The 16,990-nt window shown below is 50.6% G+C and overlaps 1 protein-coding gene across 2 annotated transcripts in view; it reads left to right on the top strand.

Moving 5' to 3' along the window:
- The window catches only part of WDR59 (WD repeat domain 59), a 49,361-nt gene extending 34,897 nt beyond the window's left edge, over positions 1-14,464 (top strand). For both annotated transcript variants that reach the window (XM_009569954.2, XM_054078819.1), the window contains 8 exons: positions 4,467-4,600; positions 6,015-6,096; positions 7,718-7,830; positions 8,879-9,026; positions 9,119-9,191; positions 10,963-11,089; positions 11,517-11,659; positions 12,743-14,464. In XM_009569954.2, coding sequence (XP_009568249.1) covers positions 4,467-4,600; positions 6,015-6,096; positions 7,718-7,830; positions 8,879-9,026; positions 9,119-9,191; positions 10,963-11,089; positions 11,517-11,659; positions 12,743-12,978 — 1,056 coding nt within the window. In that variant the 3' untranslated portion in view covers positions 12,979-14,464. The remainder of the gene's footprint in view (positions 1-4,466; positions 4,601-6,014; positions 6,097-7,717; positions 7,831-8,878; positions 9,027-9,118; positions 9,192-10,962; positions 11,090-11,516; positions 11,660-12,742) is intronic.
- Positions 14,465-16,990: the final 2,526 nt, after the last annotated feature.

The following is a 16,990-nucleotide window of genomic DNA, read 5'->3' as shown; positions in this document are numbered from 1 at the left end:
CCTTCTTCTTCCTAGGTAATGACCAGCCTCTACTTCGGAAATGCCTGTGTTCCAGGCAGGGCAGGTGCCAGCTATACTTGATGGAAGCTATAAGGAAATATTCCTGCTGTGGGGCACTTGATTCCAAAGTGCCTCAGATATTTTTTTTTTCTTTAGCTCCTTTGTGGGAGATGCTGGAAATAGTAAATGTTGCTTATTTTGAAGAGAAAATCCAGGCAATGCTGCATGCCCTGCATGGGGAAGTTAATCTGTAGGCCGTTTTTCAGAATGAAGGAGCGAAGCTTTCTGCAGGGAGGCAGCAATTGTTAAATTTTATTTAAAACCAAGAATATTAGAAGCAGCTTGAACCTTACTTTGAGTAGGTTTAACTCTTGATTTTGTAAATGCCCTGTTACAGCTTAATAGTCAACATCTGTTCCCTTCTTTACACAACCTTCCCCTTTCCCCTACTAACACTGGTTTATACCAGGAACCCTGAAATTTTGCTAGGCTTATGCGAAACAGGCGCTACATTTCATGACGCTGCTGACAGTGCTGCCTGCCTCAGCAGGACCCAAAGATGCACACACCCAATGTTCAGCATCCTTGCCAAGCAGGCATGCGGTGTTTTTTAACTACTTCTGCTGAGTATGCAGTGATGGTGGTTGCTACGAAGCAGTTGGTGGCTTATTCTTGGGCTATCTGTTTCTACATGTAACCCATTTACTGCCATTGTTATCACCTCAGATTGCAGCAAATTGCAGCCGTGGGTATGGTAGTGCAGGTGCAGGCTGGCTTTTATAGTCATTGTTCAGTGCTGTTCCTCGCTGTCACCTCCAACCTCATGATTGTCATAAATGCTCTAGTTTCCTTCCTTCTGGTGCTCTGAGGAAGTGATGAGTCTTAATTTTCTGTCACTGTAGCTGTTTTCTTTCTTTTCTTCCTTTCCTTAAACCCTCGAGACAGCTGGGTAGATGCAGTTCTCCTTGGCATTGATTTTAGGCTGCAGAAAGAGCTAGAAATATTAGGGCAGTGCAGATGACCTGTGTCTTTGCCTTTCAGCTGCCAGTAGTTAGCTTGGTGTATGCATGTTGATTTCTGCTTCAGCTCCCACCATTCTCTTCCCTGCTCCACTCGGTGATCTGTGCTCCAGCCCCTAGAAAGAGACTTATTTTCTGTTCCACCCTAATGCCTGTGACCCTCAGTGACACATTTAAGTAACAGTAGTGGGAGTTTCTCCTGGGTGAAGAGGTGAAGCAGAAGGGAGAGAGAAACCTCATGGTGGACTTTGGCCAGACAGACCCAAGCTAGAGCTCTCCTTGCCTTTGGTAATCCCTGTTCAAAGTGCTTGAATGCTGCCTGCTGGAGAACTACTCCCTTAATTAATGCCACCAATTATTTGGCTCTAAGTAGAGCTGCTGCTGTCAGTGGGGATAAGCTTTACGTCATCCATGGTGGTTCTCATACTTCTGGTCGTAGTTTTTTCTAATACTTTATTGCTGTAGATGAGGCAAACTTGAATTGTGAAAACCAGACATTTTTTAATGATGACTGTACCTTTGGGTTTGTCATTTTCTTGTGTCATAGCTTGAGGGGCAGGAGGCAGTGGTCACGGAGTGTAGTACTGGCTGGGTTTATGGCCATTGACTGATTCTGCTTCTGGAACTGCACCGGTAAGGAATCAGGGCTTCCCATTTTGCCAGTAATTAGGCAGTGCAAAGAGGAAGAGAACAGTAAGATTTCATTGTGAGTCCAAGTTTTCAGGGGGTTCTGCTACATTTATTGTCTCCGTGTGTCTGGCAATACGCTGACAGCAAGCAGTGGAAACCATTCATGGGATCTCTTTTCCATTCTCATCCTCATTTGTTGTCGTTCTCAAAAAAAAAAAAAGTGACTGAATTACCTGTGGAAAGTGATGTTGTGTTGTCCATGTTTCTAGTCTTTGAGATGCCTGTCAGGAGGCTTTTTCTGTCTGCTCTTGCAGAGGGCAGGAGCAGGTTGAATCTGTTCCCCATGACGGGGTGGAGAACCTGCCTCAGTCAGAGGGAACTCTCCATTGGCTGCGAGGTTGGATGGTCAGGAGGTGGCAAGTTGCTCTCCCAATTACCTGCCAGGCTCTTGGAAGCCCTTGGTGATAGATCTGTAGAATGTGGTTCTACGTCTGCAAGCCTGGGTTCAAATACTTGCTCAGACAAAGCACAAATCACAGCTTTTGCTGCAAGAAGCCTGGTAGCCCCTCTAGGACAGTGCCTGAGCCCTTGCCCTGATGGCATGTCATCCTGCTGGGGCTCCCAAGCCTTGTTCAAGAATTGGTTTTGACAGCAGCACCTAGGAGACAGCACCTGGCTGCTCTGACAGAGAATGAGATACAGGTGCCACTGTTATTTGGGAACCTTGTTGTAATACAGCCCACATCCTTCAGCACAAGAAGAGTAACTACGTTTTTAGGTGTTATCAAAAGAGGTGTTGCCTGCCTGATGGCAAGAAAGCTGCAGCTGATCCAGACAGTGCTTGAATTAGGAATGAACGGACCAAAAAGAGGTTGCTCTCCCACCTGTCCACGTTGTAGCCACCTCCCACTGCATCGCGCTTCTCAGCTTCGGAGCGATGGAGCAGATAAATACTGCAGGCAAATTCTGCCTGGATGAATTGGGACTCGAGAGGACATGGCAGCAAACGGAATCATGCCCTAGTCAGCCAGCTTTTCTGTAGCACTAAACGCTGACAGCCCTGTTTGCACCAGCGTTTGACACCTCAGTATTGGGCAGTGAGCGCGCTCTGCGCTTCTTTACTCTGGGCAGCAGCGCAAGATCAGGGGAACCTGTGATGCTCTGTCACATGGCCATCCCTGGAAAATCCTCTTTTGTGTGTGAAATGCCTTCTTCACTTGCTGTCAAGCCTCTGCTTGAGCCTCTGAGCTGCAGTCCCCCAGTGTCTAGAGTGGCTTTGGGGGCACATCCTTTTTGCTTCTCGTGGCATGTGCTAGTGGTACGCTCAGCATGGCAAGACCTCCTCAGCACGTTGGCCTCAGTTTGGTCCAGGCAGGCAGTGAAGGAGGAATTAATTTCTTAAGGTTATTAAGTGTTTGGGTTTTTTTAAGGGCGTTTTGTCTGCGATAAAGCCTGCCAAGGTTTTCACAGGCTTGCAGGACCATGGTCATAGGCAGTTTGGCATCCAGCCATCCCAGAGTTTGCCTGACATCCACAGGAGAAGTGATGCTCCTGCCCTTCCTGTAGCCCAGCCTGCTCTTTAGGAGCACGGACGCATTGCCTCGTGCGAGTTGTGCAGAGCCATCACACAGGGCTGTTCTGCTTTGGGTAGAGGTGTAGGAAGTCCCACTACAAGAGCCTCGGGAGCCCCTCGGCACCTGAGCCTGACCAGGAGCTTTGGCTCTGTGTGTCAGTGAGGGAACAGCCAGAGGGGGGAGCCGCATTGCAAAGCATCCTTCCCTGCGCTTAGGAATGCTGTGTACCTTCCCTCAGCAGAACTCCTTCCTCCTCCTCACCCTCCTAGAGCGAGGAGCTGGAAGAGGCCAGGATACTAGCCAAATACTCTACGGTGTTTCACACAGCCAAGGTAGCTTTACGCAGCTTGGTGTTACAGTGACCTCTGTGTCTGTTACAGTGAGTATTTGGGAATCTTGGCTTCTTGGTCTTGCTCCCTTGTGTTGATTCCTCTCCTTTCTTCTCCCTGCCTCCCTCCAGTTATGTCCTGAGCCAGCTGTAAGTTACCTGTGAGCATGGTAGCTAAGGATCCTTGCTAGGAGAACTTGGGCCCTGCTTTATCATCTGCCGATTGTTTGAAGCTGTTGATAAAGCAGGAGGTGGGAGCCCTGTCCTGCTGTTAAATGCAGGTGGGATACTCAAACACTGAAAGGATGAGCCTAAAGAGACGGTCTGGAGACGTCAGCTTGCCCTGAAGCTGAGGGCAAGCAGAAGCTGCCTCCCACACGTCTCTGCTGATGTTGGCTGAAGCCAAGGCCAGGTTGGATGGGCCTTGGGCAGCCTGGTCTAGTAGGATGTCCCTGCCCGTGGCAGGGGGTTGGAACGGGATGATCTTTAAGGTCCCTTCCAACCCAAACCATTCTGTGATTCTGTGAAGCCAGCTGTGGTCTGTGTGCAGAGGCTTCCCAGTCCAGACTCTCTCATCAGAAAGGTAATTGGGCCGTCCTCCTGTCAAACTTGCCCAGGTTTGATTGGCATCCAGATGCTGATTTGTTCTGTTATTGGCTCTCACGGGGGAACTCACAAAATACTTTTTGAGTGAGTTTGACCTTGAGCTCACTGCCTTGACCTGCTTTTCACTTCCTACAGATGGAGATGCTTATTCTCCTGGTCATGTCATGGATGTTTTCCAGGGTAATACAGAGCCTTCTGAAAGGCAGGTTTGGGTGCTGCTTGCATTGTTCCTCACCCTCGTGCTTTGTTCCCTGGCCCAAGAAGCCTATTGTCCTCCTTCCCGGTAACATGTTGCCGTTTGTTCTGCAGAAGTCAAGGAGGTGGAAAAGCAAACGAGAGGGGACAGATGCCAACAACCGACCCATCAAAGCCGCTGGGAAAGTTATTATCCAAGATATTTCCTGCTTGCTGCCTGTGCACAAGCTGCTGGGAGAGCTCTACATGTAAGTACATTCAGGCTGGCCTCCTTTCCCAAATGAAAGCAGCTGTCTTGGGCATTGCTGTGCTTTAATCCAGACCTCAGTAAGTGCTGACCTTTGAATGTTTCTGTTCCTGCTTCCTCTCTTCTTGCCCTCCTGCTTTTTTATGGTATCCCTCTGCCTGTGAGAGGGATCTTGTCTCCTGTAGATCTGAAAAGTGTGATGGAAGCAATCTGTGAAAGGGCATTATATACAGAGTTTGAACTGTTGCTCCAGCATCAACACCGCCTCTGTTACAGGTTCAGGGTTTTGTCAGCTAAAGAAAGAAACTGTCAGTACAAATTCTGTTCAAATCTCACATTGAACTCCGTACTTAAATTTACAAGCTTAAAAATCCCAATAAATGCACCTTTCCATACTATAAAACTGTTAATAGTTCGTAAGCTTTTTCATTTCAGAGGTATTTGGAATGCCTCATCCTCTTGGAGAATCGTTTGTACATGCCACTGTCTGTGCAACAGCCTCTTCTGCTTTAATGGAAAGGATGGAGAAATTCTGTAGTTTGTTTTTGTTTTTAAAGGGGGAGGGCCTTCTTTGTCCAAACTACCTAATTGAGATAGTTACAAAATCTCTGTTCCTGTTTTTGTTCCTTCCTTAGCTTTGGTAATGCCGTCTGGTTTGTTGCAGAATTTCCAGTCTATGGACATTCAGGGAAGAAGCAGGCTTCCCTTCTTGGGGGCAGGGAGAGAAAAGAAGTCTTCCTTCTCTCTTTTCTGTATTATTAAAAAGAATGTTCTTTAAAAGGATCATTTGGACTTTCTTCTCTGGATGTCTCATATGCAAACAGTCTGACCCTTTCCCATTTGCTATAAGATCTTAAGCAGCAGAAGTGCCAATTGTCTCAGGAAGATTTCTGATGATAAGCAGGAAAGCCCACGTGGATTTCCTCAGCTCATTTTGCCAGCCTCTTGGAGACTTCCCAGTAGGTGTGTTATCCTGCTGGGGAACAGGCTGAAAACCAGCCTGCCGCTTCGCAGCTGTCTCCCTCCAGGTCAGTCAGAGCAATAGGCTGAAGGGGAACAAGACTGTGTGACTGGTGGCACCAGCTTCTACAGACAAGAACGAATCTTGACTTGGTGATATCCTGCCCCAAGTTTAGACTGGTATCTCCTTGGAAATGGTGCTTCTTAGGATCAGTCCTAGCTAATTTGGAGCTGAATTTAATGTGCAATGTGTTAGTGAAGATGAATAGTGGGAGAAGAATGGCAGTGATCCCCGAATAACAGAAGGAAGGGATGGGATCCTAGCCATGCTAGCAGGCTCAGATCGATCAGGAAGTTCTGGGTGCTCACTGCTGCCGGTATTACTTTCGCCCCATCCCTTTCCATCTTTGTAGGTGATGTCCCAGCCAGAGCTGAGCTGTCTCCTTTCTTTTTAGACTGAATGTGAATAACATCCAGGAGACTTGCCAGAAGAATGCTGCCTCAGCCTTGGCTGTGGGACGGAGAGATCTCGTACAGGTATGAAGTTGAGTCGGCCCTCAGTATGCTGTGCTACCCTCAAACAGTAGGGGTAGTTGCCTTGATATCCAAACAACCACCAGGGTTCAGGAATTGCTTCAGGGAGTTTCCAGACGGTGAATCAAGGCCTTGGAGCTGGTTTGTATCTCAGTGACTCTTGACAGTGAATCAAGGCCTTGGAGCTGGTTTGTATCTCAGTGACTCTTGACAGTAGGACATTCCTTCCCAGGACTGCTAGCAGATTGGTTTATGCCCTTTGCCAAACTGAGTGAAGCGCATTTTTTAGGGAATTCCTGCAGGCAAAGAGAGGAATGCAGCCTAGTTTTGAGTCAGAAGATGGAGTAACTGTGCACACTTGCTGAGCTGCTGTCAGCATTTTGACCAGTGATTTTGTCTTACTTAAGTAATCATTCCCGTTGCTCGGCATTCATCTCTGCTGGCACTGGATGCTAACTGCAATTAGCTTCTCCTCAGGAGAGCCTGAGCCCAGAGACCCAGCTCCAGAACAGGGTTGGCAACTTCCATTCATGTAAGAATAAGAGAAAATCGCTATTGTGGCCCATCCTGATCCACATGATTACTCCACCACAACAAGCAGACCATTTGATGGGACTGAGGAATGTCTAAAAGAGCTGAGGGCCGGCTGGCACTGCCAGAGGAGCCTGCGCACCTCTCCTGAGCATTTGACCCTTCCTAGATCTGGACAGGGATCACTCATAAGTGATCTAAGCAGGAGCAAGCTCAAGCTGTTGTCTTGCTTCTTGGTGGTCCTCTAGGCCAGGAGAGAGAAGGTAGGTCTCATTCCCTTTTGTCTGTGCTTCATCTTCTTGTCTGGTTTGCCCATGTTGGACCAGAGCTTGAGTAGGATAACTTCAGCAAGATTTCTCTGAGATACCTCTGTTTCTTGCTTATTTTTCCCTGTCCCATGTCATTCTAGCCTGTATTGCAGCTTCCCTTGTTCCTAGTATACATGGTGGCTTGGGTTGCAGGTTATGTTCCAAGTGCCTCATTTTAAATGGCATGACAGAAAACCCAGTCCTAGATCACTGGTATAAACACTGGAAAGAATGGGACTGTTTTCAGAGTAGAGGGTAATAAATGAAGGAGAAATTCCATGTGAAATAGTTAAACTGTTGGAGTAGGAATGACAAACTATACTCCTGTCTGCTCTGGGCTGTGCTAGGAGAACAAAGGTGTTCAGCTAATCAAGACATACTTGGCATGCAAGTAATGGTTCACAAGTAGACTTTCTGCCACCAGACATCTCCAAACTCAAGAACTGTAGCAAATTTAAACCCTTTCAAGGTTTGTGAATATAAAATGCACTAATAGGTCTGTTAAGCTACCCCAACAGGCCTGTTAAACTAGACTCTTGTTATTCAAAGTTTAACCCAAACTCAAAGCCAGTGGGACAGGGAAAGCTTCGATTTTCTATTACTCTGTATATTATCTGTGACACAGATGCTGAAACTGCTCCCTTCTGCCAGTGCAAAAAAAAAAAAAAAAAAGGACAGGCAAGCTCCATTATTACCTGTCTGTGACTGAATTTGTGCACGCCTATGCCCTGGGAGTGTGGTTATTTCTAATTGTAGGTTTGATGCTCTTCTTTCCTGTCTGCCAGGTTTGGTCACTGGCCATGGTAGCCACTGATCTCTGTCTTGGACCGAAGTCTGACCCAGATTTGGAGATACCTTGGGCACAACATCCATTTGGACGTCAATTACTGGAGTCCTTGTAGGTGTCTGAATGCCGGGGAGGGGTTGGGGAATGGTTCCTGAAGCAGAGCCTTCCGTAACTGTACGTTGTGTGGCATTCATTTAATTGGAGTAGTGCCACAGCTTGTGTTTTTTCCCTCTCTCAAGCCTGAGATGCATGAAGAAGGGAAGCTGCAAGTGTGTTTATGACATACAGGAGGCAGCATTTGTCCTCCTATCGAGCACCCAGGTCTTCCTTGGTTAGCAACAGGCCATTTAGAGCTCTGCTTTCCAGTATGCCCACAGTGCTTAACCTAGAGATTGTGGTTTTCTGCTCCCCACCTCCTAAATGAGTGTTGCTGCAGCTGGTTAGTTCACCTTCACTGTTGCCACATAGCATTCCTAGCATGGGAAATTGTCCCAGTAGTCTTAATGACAAGTGTTAGCTGCAAATGACTTCCTGCCAGTGAATCTGTTCAGGAGGGGTCGTAACCGATCATCAGTATTATCTAAGTACCCTATTTGGAGGCACAGGATTCATGTGGTGTACTTTGCATAGTGTCACTTGACCTAGCTCTTCCTTGCTGTGTGGTAGCAGTGGGAAGGGAGCACGGATAGTTCTTCATTGCTCTGAGTCTTCAGAGCCATCCGGGAGCTTCATAGCTGTCCAGAAAACCCATGGTGGGGTTTTGCCTTGTGATCTACATGCAGGACGCTTCCACGTAGAGGGTTTTGTCAAAGACACGTGGTGGCTGGGAGCAAGTCTAATGGCTCCAGCTTTACATTCAGCTAAAATTAGTTCTGCTTGTTCCTGAAGCTGCACAAACTGGGGGTAATCAGATCACAAGCTCTGCCGGATTCCCAGAACTTCTATCTTTCTCTTGCCTGTTAGGCTATGAGTGTTTTCAAGAAGACTTGGCTTCTCAAAGGTGTGATGGAAAAGGCAACCCAGTCCTGCAGAGCACATTTGCCTCCTGTGGGCAGTAACGTGACCCAAATTGATTTATGCAACAGGCTCAAAATGATTTGCCCTGGAGTCTTGCTACTTTTGCCACTGATCTCACTCTGTCTGTCTCTTCCTCTCACAGGCTGGCCCATTACTCGCAGCTGCACGATGTGCAGACGCTGGCCATGCTGTGCAGCGTGTTTGAAGCCCAATCCAGGCTACAGGGGTGCCCAAACTCCTACGGCCCCTTTCCTCAGCGTGCCTCCATCCTGGCCTCCCACAGCCGATATGTATGACCATCGTTTCTTTCTTATTTGTCTTGGGTACCTTTGAAGATCTCTCATGTAGGTGACGTGATTTCCTCTCCTTCCCTCCTCAACAGCCGAGCTTTACTTCCTCGGGCTCCTGTTCCAGCATGTCAGATCCTGGACTCGGCACCGGAGGCTGGAGCATAGGTACCGAGACCTGGGTGGTAATTAGAGGAGTCTACCTTCCATCTGACCTAGGTTTTAGATGGTTCCTGTGGCAGAGGTAGAAGGGAGTTAGCACTGACTGTGATTGCAGATGTGCTCTTCCAGAGCAGCTTTCTGGGATTTGGTCAAGGAGATGTGACTCCATGGCTGGAAGTGAGCAGGGCTTGCAGTAACCATGTTGATGCTCCAGCACTCCTGCATGATCTGACTTCTGCAGCGTGCTGTGGGACTGGGCTTTGGAGAAACTGTTAGAAACACCCAAGACGCACCCAGCTAGGCCTCTGGATTGGAGGTTAACCCAGAGCTAAGAGCTCCCACTGCTGCCTTTTCCAGTTGGAGACAAGTGGAGAGGGACCATTTGGTACCATTTTGTTTCCAGCCTGGCTATGGCAAGCACTCGGTGACTGTCTCGATGCTGCCCGGTGCCTTGCACTTTGCACACTTTGAGGCTGTTACCTATGCCGACTACTCCTGATAATTTTCTCGTCCTTAGTGTGCCTGGAGTTGGTTCCCAGGATTTGCTCTCCATCTGCTTCCCAGAGATCGAACTCAGGCTGTCTGGCATGCGGTTCCTTGGGTCCTCCTTGTCCTTTTTGAAGACAGGAGTGACATTTGCTTTCCTCCAGTGTTGAGATACCTCTCCCGATTGCCACGATTGTTGAACAGTTACTGAGAGCGGCCTCACAGTGTTATCAGCTGGCTAATTCCACAGGTTTCAGGAGAAAAAGCAATGCTGTGTGTTCTTCTGTCACTGGAAGAACAGCACTGGTCAGGAAGGATGGGTTCTTGGTGTGTGAATGCCTGCGTACTGAGGTTTTCTGCTGGGCTGTGTCAAAGACAAGTCACTCTTCAGGGCTTCCATGTCAGAGTTGAAGCTGGTGGCTGATTCCCAGCAATATGCGTGTCCTGATACCCCTGATAGCACCAAAGCTGTAACTTTTCAGTGCCATATCATGGCATCTGTTGCACAGGGAAGAATAGAGAATGGGAGGTAATGGGAGCTGCTGTTCTACTGGTTATTGGCAATCTTCTCCCTACCTCCAGGGCAGCACCTTACATACAGAGGCCCCTTTACGTAACAGCAACCCTGGTGATGAGAGTCCTCCCTGTCTAGGAAAGAGGAGCCTGGCCTGCCAGGGGTAACGTTCCCAAGCAAACTCCATGTGATCAGTTGCCTGCGTACTTATTGTCTAAAGTCAAAGGCAAAAGGGATTCCTCTGTACTAGATTTCTCTACATAGTGATTCCCGTTCACTTGCTATCACCAGCGGTGTGATGGAAGCACTGGCAAGTAGAGGTTGGCGCTTAATTTTCCGAGGCAAGGCAGCTATTGTAGAAATGCAGAAGGTGACACAGCCATGTCTTAGAGCAAAAAAGTGGAGAGTGCTAATTTGTGATCTATGTCTCCTTCCCCACCTTGGTTTTGAGAGGATCGTGCTCATGGGTGCTCTGCTTTCTGAGATGTGCTCAAAGCCTTTTGGTAGATGAGGGGAGAGGGTTTTAAGCTGCAAGAGGGGAGGTTGAGATGAGATCTTAGGAAGAAATGTTTTCCTGTGAGGGTTGGGAGGCCCTGGCCCAGGTTGCCCAGAGCAGTGGTGGCTGCCCCATCCCTGGAGGGGTTCAAGGCCAGGTTGGATGGGGCTGGAGCCTTTGATCCAGTGGGAGATGTCCGTGCCCACGGCAGGGGTTGGAACTGGATGGGCTTTGAGGTCCCTTCCAACCCAAACCATTCCATGATTCTATGCTTCTTGCAGCAAACAAAGACACGGAGCAGGCCTCCACTCCCTGGTGCGAGTCTTCTCCGGATGACTTCCGCTACGGAAACCTAATGTATCCCGATCATCGGGAGCGTGAGAAAGACCAGCATGAGAAAAACAAAAGGTAGGTTATAGCGTGCCTCAGTGGTATTCAGGGATGCATGACCGTGTGCCTGAGCCAACTGAACTCTATAGCCAGGCCTCTGTTTGTGCCGTGAAGTAGCATGTCTGCTCCTAGACCGTTCTGTTCAGGTGTCATTTGGAGAAGCTTCATACTGCAGATCAGCTCTGCTGGAGTTGCACACGATACATCTGTAAGTGGCTGTGGTGGAGCCCCAGGCGTTAGTCCACCCATTCGCCACACCCTCGAGTGCAGAGCACGTGAAGGCCGGATCGGTTAGTGTTCAGCAATATTTCAGCAGCACGTGGGAAGTAATCTGCTGCTCTTCTAGCAATGGGAACTGGTTGCGAAGGCATCCCTGGGAAGAGAATTGCAAATAGGTTCTCTGAGAAGTCAGTCAGGTGGATGACAAGCCTGTTTATTCCTCTAGGCTGCTGGATCCTGCCAACACACAGCAATTTGATGACTTTAAGAAGTGCTATGGAGAAATCCTTTATCGCTGGGGCCTGCGAGAGAAGCGGGCTGAGGTTCTGAAGTTTGTCTCTTGTCCTCCTGATCCCCACAAAGGAATTGGTGAGCGCCTGCTCCGGTTTGCTCCGGCTGCCCAGGCAGAGTCACAGCTCTGCCTCAGGGGCTTGGGAACATGCAATGAGGAGAGGGGGATGAGAAGTCTCCATCAGTCTGCCCAGAAGTTAGCTCTGCCAGCAGATGGTTTTTGCCTTTTTTGCAGCTCTGTGTGGAGACGAGGTTTTTGCAGATGGTAGTTCAAGTGCTTTGTAGACTATATGAGTTTCCAGCTTTGCTGGAGAGATGTTATACTGCTACGCTAACAATTTTCAGCTATTTATGCTGGTGGCTGTTCTTCATTGCCTCTGAATAAGAGCCCAAGCACGCACTGTCCCAATCTCTGATGCTGGGCTGAAGCGTCCTTACAGTGCGTGCATCAAATCACCAAGATCTCCAGCTGGGGACGAGTTAGCCAAGAGACAGGCAAACAGAGCATTTCTCCCAGAGTACTTTCAGCAGTGTTGCTGCCTAGAACTGCTGCTTAAGGACAGCTGCTGAAATGTCTTCTTCCTAGGCCTCTGGGAGGAGGGAAGTGGGTAAGACATGCCCGAAGAGCAGTGGTTGCTTGCTTAGCTCTTGTTACAGTCCGATGGGTCACCAGGGATTCCTCCTGGGGACACTGGTGACTTCAACCACTGCCATCGCTCCTTCATGACTAATAGTCCTGACACTGCCCTCATTGAGTGCGCTCTGTGCTCTCTCCATGAGGAGAAACAAAGGCCGTTCTGGTTTGCTCTTGGTTACGCCGCATAGTAATGTGAGGCAGATGAGACCAGTGGGAAGGCTTCATCTTCACAGCACATGTCAGCTTGTCTCAAGCTAGAAACCTGACGTGTTCTCAGCCATCAGGCGAATTGGTGGGCCAGGCTGTGGCCCGGCACGCTGCTTGCCTGGGTCTTTGCTCCCACAGGGAGATGAACCCGAGTCCTCTCTAAGATACCTTTCTCCCAGCCTGAAGGACATTGGAGGCAGATCTCTCGGGCAGTGGGCTCAGGGGCGTTCTGCCAAACAGCAGGCTGTATGCAGGGCTTCTTTGTCCACAATTTTGCTAGCGCTGTTTGTCTTGCTCTGTTTTTTTCCTCCCACCAGAGTTCGGCGTGTACTGCAGCCACTGCCGCAGCGAGGTGCGTGGCACCCAGTGTGCCATCTGCAAGGGCTTCACCTTCCAGTGCGCTATCTGCCATGTGGCGGTGCGAGGCTCCTCTAATTTCTGCCTGACATGCGGACACGGAGGCCACACCAGCCATATGATGGAGTGGTTTCGCACCCAGGAGGTGTGTCCCACCGGCTGTGGATGCCACTGCCTGCTCGAGAGCACGTTCTGAGCAGTGGTGACGGCAGGGCACCCAGGAACTGCATTTCGTTTTTCATTCCCAAGCCATGCTGAATCAGCTCTGCTCCGCAGTGTCTGGAGGACATGCCACAGGGAGCTGAAGCAGGATGTTCTGGCAGCCATCCGTGGTGACATTTACAAGTGCTTCCAGTATTGCCACACTTCCCAGGTTGCTTTGAGACTGATTTGACCAAACTCCCTGTGTCCATTGCTGGCAATGGATGCCAGACCAGAAGAATTGCCTTCTCCTGCAGAAGGGTGTGTGAGTATTGGCTGGTCTCCGTTGGGATAAAGAGGTGTTAAAAAGCTGCTTTGGAAAGCACGTGCCTGGCAGAGCCAAAGTAGCTCCAGGTATGCTGTGTCTTTCCGCGTGCCTCCTGACAGGGGGTCAAAGTGAGCAAAACAGTCAGCTTTGCGCAGGTAAAGCAGGAATAATATGCAAGGAACAGTGAGCTCCAAAGGCAAACTGTGAGCTGCACTTGGAGAGCAGATAGTCTGCAGGGCTGTGCTCGGAGTTGCTTTGGGAAGCAGCAGAGTCCTTGTTTTGAATGGCCGCTTACATCGTTTAGGTTGCCCCAGAAAGCAGAAGAATAAAAACTACACTTTTCAGGATTACTTCCTACTCACCGGGCAGCATCTGTGGCTGCTGTGAAAAGCCCAGCCCTGCGCCCAGGATTGCTAGGACTCGTTGTTTGCTTCCAGCAGTTTGAGTACCATCGCTCCTAAGGTGTCTCCATCTCCTGCTCTGACTGGAGCACTTTAATGCACTTTAACTTGCCTGTCCCTGCCTTGTCAGAGACACGTCCTGGTGACTGGGAAAGGCATCTGCCTTTTGAGTTTGGGATCCACGTAGTGTTTCCATGGATGGTGGCATGTGAGGGTGTCTCAGAAAGCCCTTGGTTCCTTGCTCAGGAAACACAACGAGGATGCTTACTCTGTGCAACTCCTCCTGGCTGTTTTCTTCGAGCTCTTTGGGGGAGGATCAATGAATAATTCAAGATGTGCTGCCTGTGTACGTGAGTGATGAGGCTCCTGAGCCGGGGAGGCAGCAATTTCTAGGAGGAAAAGGGATTTTGGAAGGGTGATGAGATTCACAGCGGCAAAAGGTTTGTGCCTTTTCTCCCTGCAGAGCTTCAATTGGAGAATGTACTGGATCGATCTGTCTGTTTGGGGCTGTGCCTGCTGGGTGCAGCTGTGCGGTTGTGTGCACACCCTGTGCATGCAGCCTGTGCTGCTCCTGAGCAGGCTTCAGCCTGAGCTTTGGTTTGGGGCAACTGTGTGGTCAGGGATGACCCCGCTGGAGTTACCCCCACCCTGCGCCAGCACTGATCCTTTCTTCCCGTGCTTGCCTGCTGAGTGGGGCCGTGTGTTGTGCCCGCTTCTGACCTCTGTGCTAACTCAGGCTGTGGGATCCTGCTGTGGCATAAACAGATGGTGTATCTTAAACATTAAAACATTAAAATTATATTTTTAAGTTCCATTCTGGTAGAATTTGGTGTCGCTGTGCTAGGTCTCCCTCTGTGGGGAGCCCCTGGCCACTCTCCCTCCCAGAGCGACAGTTCTGCGCTCCAGAACTGCGCTCAGCGTTGCACCCCACAGCCCTGTCCCTGCGCTCCAAAGCAGGAGTCCCGCTCTGGATAGCTGTGTCTGGTGACAGCAGAGACCTGCGGCAGCTGGGGGGCTCGCTGCCTGCTGCTGGGGCCCCCAGCCCCGTGTTCGTGTGGGGTTGGTGTGATGGTGTGTGCCACTGCGATGCCGCGCCAGCCTGGGAACTGCCCGTGGGTCGTGATGTGCCTCTTGCGAAAATGAAGCCGGGCGGTGTCTGAGCTGCTGGTGAGCCAAACCCCACATCCTGCAGTTTAGGGAGGCCCTGGGCAGCGCCTGTGTCCCCAGCAAGCAGGCAGGTGTGCTTGGCCCCTGCCCGGCACTGCGGTGGGTGCTTTGGCCCTCGGGCAATGGTGCTCGCTGCCAGGAACCATGGGGAGAAGGCTCCCGCCCTCCACCTTCCTACGTGACAGCTATTCAGCTCGGAAGTATTTTCATTTCCATGCTTGAGTGCGCGTGTAGGTTGGAAAGGAGACTGCTTATTTAAAGGTGATGGACCAACACATTGTGGTAGTTATGTCTGTTATTACGGCTCATTACGGTCTATCTCCGTCTGAATTCCTCCAAAGTGGAGGGTGGCTGGTGCTTCAGAGGAAGGCGGAAAAGCACTTGCCATGGTGCTTGTGCAACCCTGCACAGGTAGGTGGAATTTCTTCCCGGATGCTGCAGGCATTTGTCTCACACCCTGCAGCATGTGTGGTAGTTGCTTTGAGAGCAGGCTTGCTCAATGCAGAAGTGAGTATTGCAAGGAAACAGGAATGGCTTTATCTCGCCCTCCTGGAGCCCAGTGAGAAGAGAAATGCATTGCCTTCACTGCACTCCATGGCCCTGGACTGGAATAAGTGACTGGAAATGAGGTGTGCTGCTGTGCTGGTGACCCGCGCCAGCCCGTGTCTGTTCTGCCCAAGCACCACTTGTCCTCTTTTCCTCCTGTGCTTTGGAGTAACTGGAGAAAGTGCAAAAAGTTCCCAAATCTGGCCAAATCTCTGAATTTCAGGCTTCAGAGAAGGGAGCGGGAGGGGGAGAGGAGGAGGTGCTGCTGGGGAAGCAGGTATTGGCACAGAGCGTGTCAGCGTTTGCCAAACCAAGCAAATTGAATAGAGGACCCAGCGGAAGAGCAACACCGTAGACCGTGGTCAGTCTGGTGTGCTGGGAGGGGGGTAACCCCTTCGAGGTTTCTGCTGGAGCAGGAATTGGGGGACATCAAATTAAAGTGGCTGCTTGTCGTGCAGCAGGAGAAAGCTTTTCCCACACCAAGTGAGAAGAGTCTGAAACCACTTTTCCCCAGGGCATCATCATTGCCACGAGTTTGTCAGGGCTCTGGGAGCAGCCGGGCACTTCGAGGCAGGGAAGCTCCATCCCATGCCAGTGCTGGCGCTGCTGTGGGCTGGAGCACCGTGCCTGTGCACCACCAGCTGGCGGTACTCTGCAGGAATGCCGCCGCAGCTCAGCCCGTTCTCATACCCTTTGCTGCCCATCGCTGCCCGCTGTTGCGGAGGACACCAGGCGCGGGGGCCTCTTGTGCCAACCCCCAGTGGCTGCTCTGGCAAGACTTGTTTCCACTGCCTGTGGAGTGTATCCCCAAGGCTGTTACCTTTGCATCCGTGCTGCCTTTCCCAAGGATGCCTGGAAGAGAAAGCTCTCACGACAGACCACACGGTGCCCTCAAAGCCTCTATCAGTTCTTTCAACCCTTGTTGCGCTCCACAGAGCTAGCAGGGGCGCAGAGCGGGTGGGGTGCTGCCCCTGTTCTTGCTGAGGCTCTCTGTGCACAGAGAAGGAAGTTTAATCCCCGATGATCAAAGTTTGGCAGATGCACAAGGTTATAATGGTATCAGAGAAGGTGACAAGGAAGATCTTTCCCTGTGGATGCTGCTCCTGGCAGGGTCTGTATCTGCACCCTCCTCCTCTGCCCCAGCATCAGCCTGTGCCAGCACTGCAGGGCTGGATCCTGCCCCAGGCCCAGCAGCACGTTCCTGCTGTCTCCCTCATGCCAGCCCCAGCGTCTGTCCATCTGGTGGGTAAACCAGTTCAGGAACTGGTGAGCCAAAACCATTTGGCTGCTCTTGTTTTGGCCAGGCTGATCAGCCATCTCTGCCCCCTGATGCTGCTCGCTCCGGGGCTGTGGTGGGGCCACAGGCAAAGCCCTCTGTAGCCTATTGGGTGCTGTTAGGGTGGTGTCTGCTGTACAGCTCAGTCCCAGCAGCATCCCACTCCCACCTCCAGTGCTCGAAGCACCCCTGCTCGAAGCACTCCAGTCCTCCTGCTTCTCTATCTCCTGGGTCTCCGCTCTGGGAACATGCCTGTCCCTTATGCAGGGGACAGAGCTCCACCGTGGAGCGCAGGAGCTGTCAGCACCCCATCATGGGAGCAGGCGGGGCGGCAGTTCCACTGGGCTTA

Source organism: Cuculus canorus, chromosome 13, assembly GCF_017976375.1.
Source record: "Cuculus canorus isolate bCucCan1 chromosome 13, bCucCan1.pri, whole genome shotgun sequence".
Classification (NCBI taxonomy): Eukaryota; Metazoa; Chordata; class Aves; order Cuculiformes; family Cuculidae; genus Cuculus; species Cuculus canorus.
Note: the sequence above shows the minus strand (reverse complement) of the source record. Positions and strands in the feature narration are given on the sequence as shown.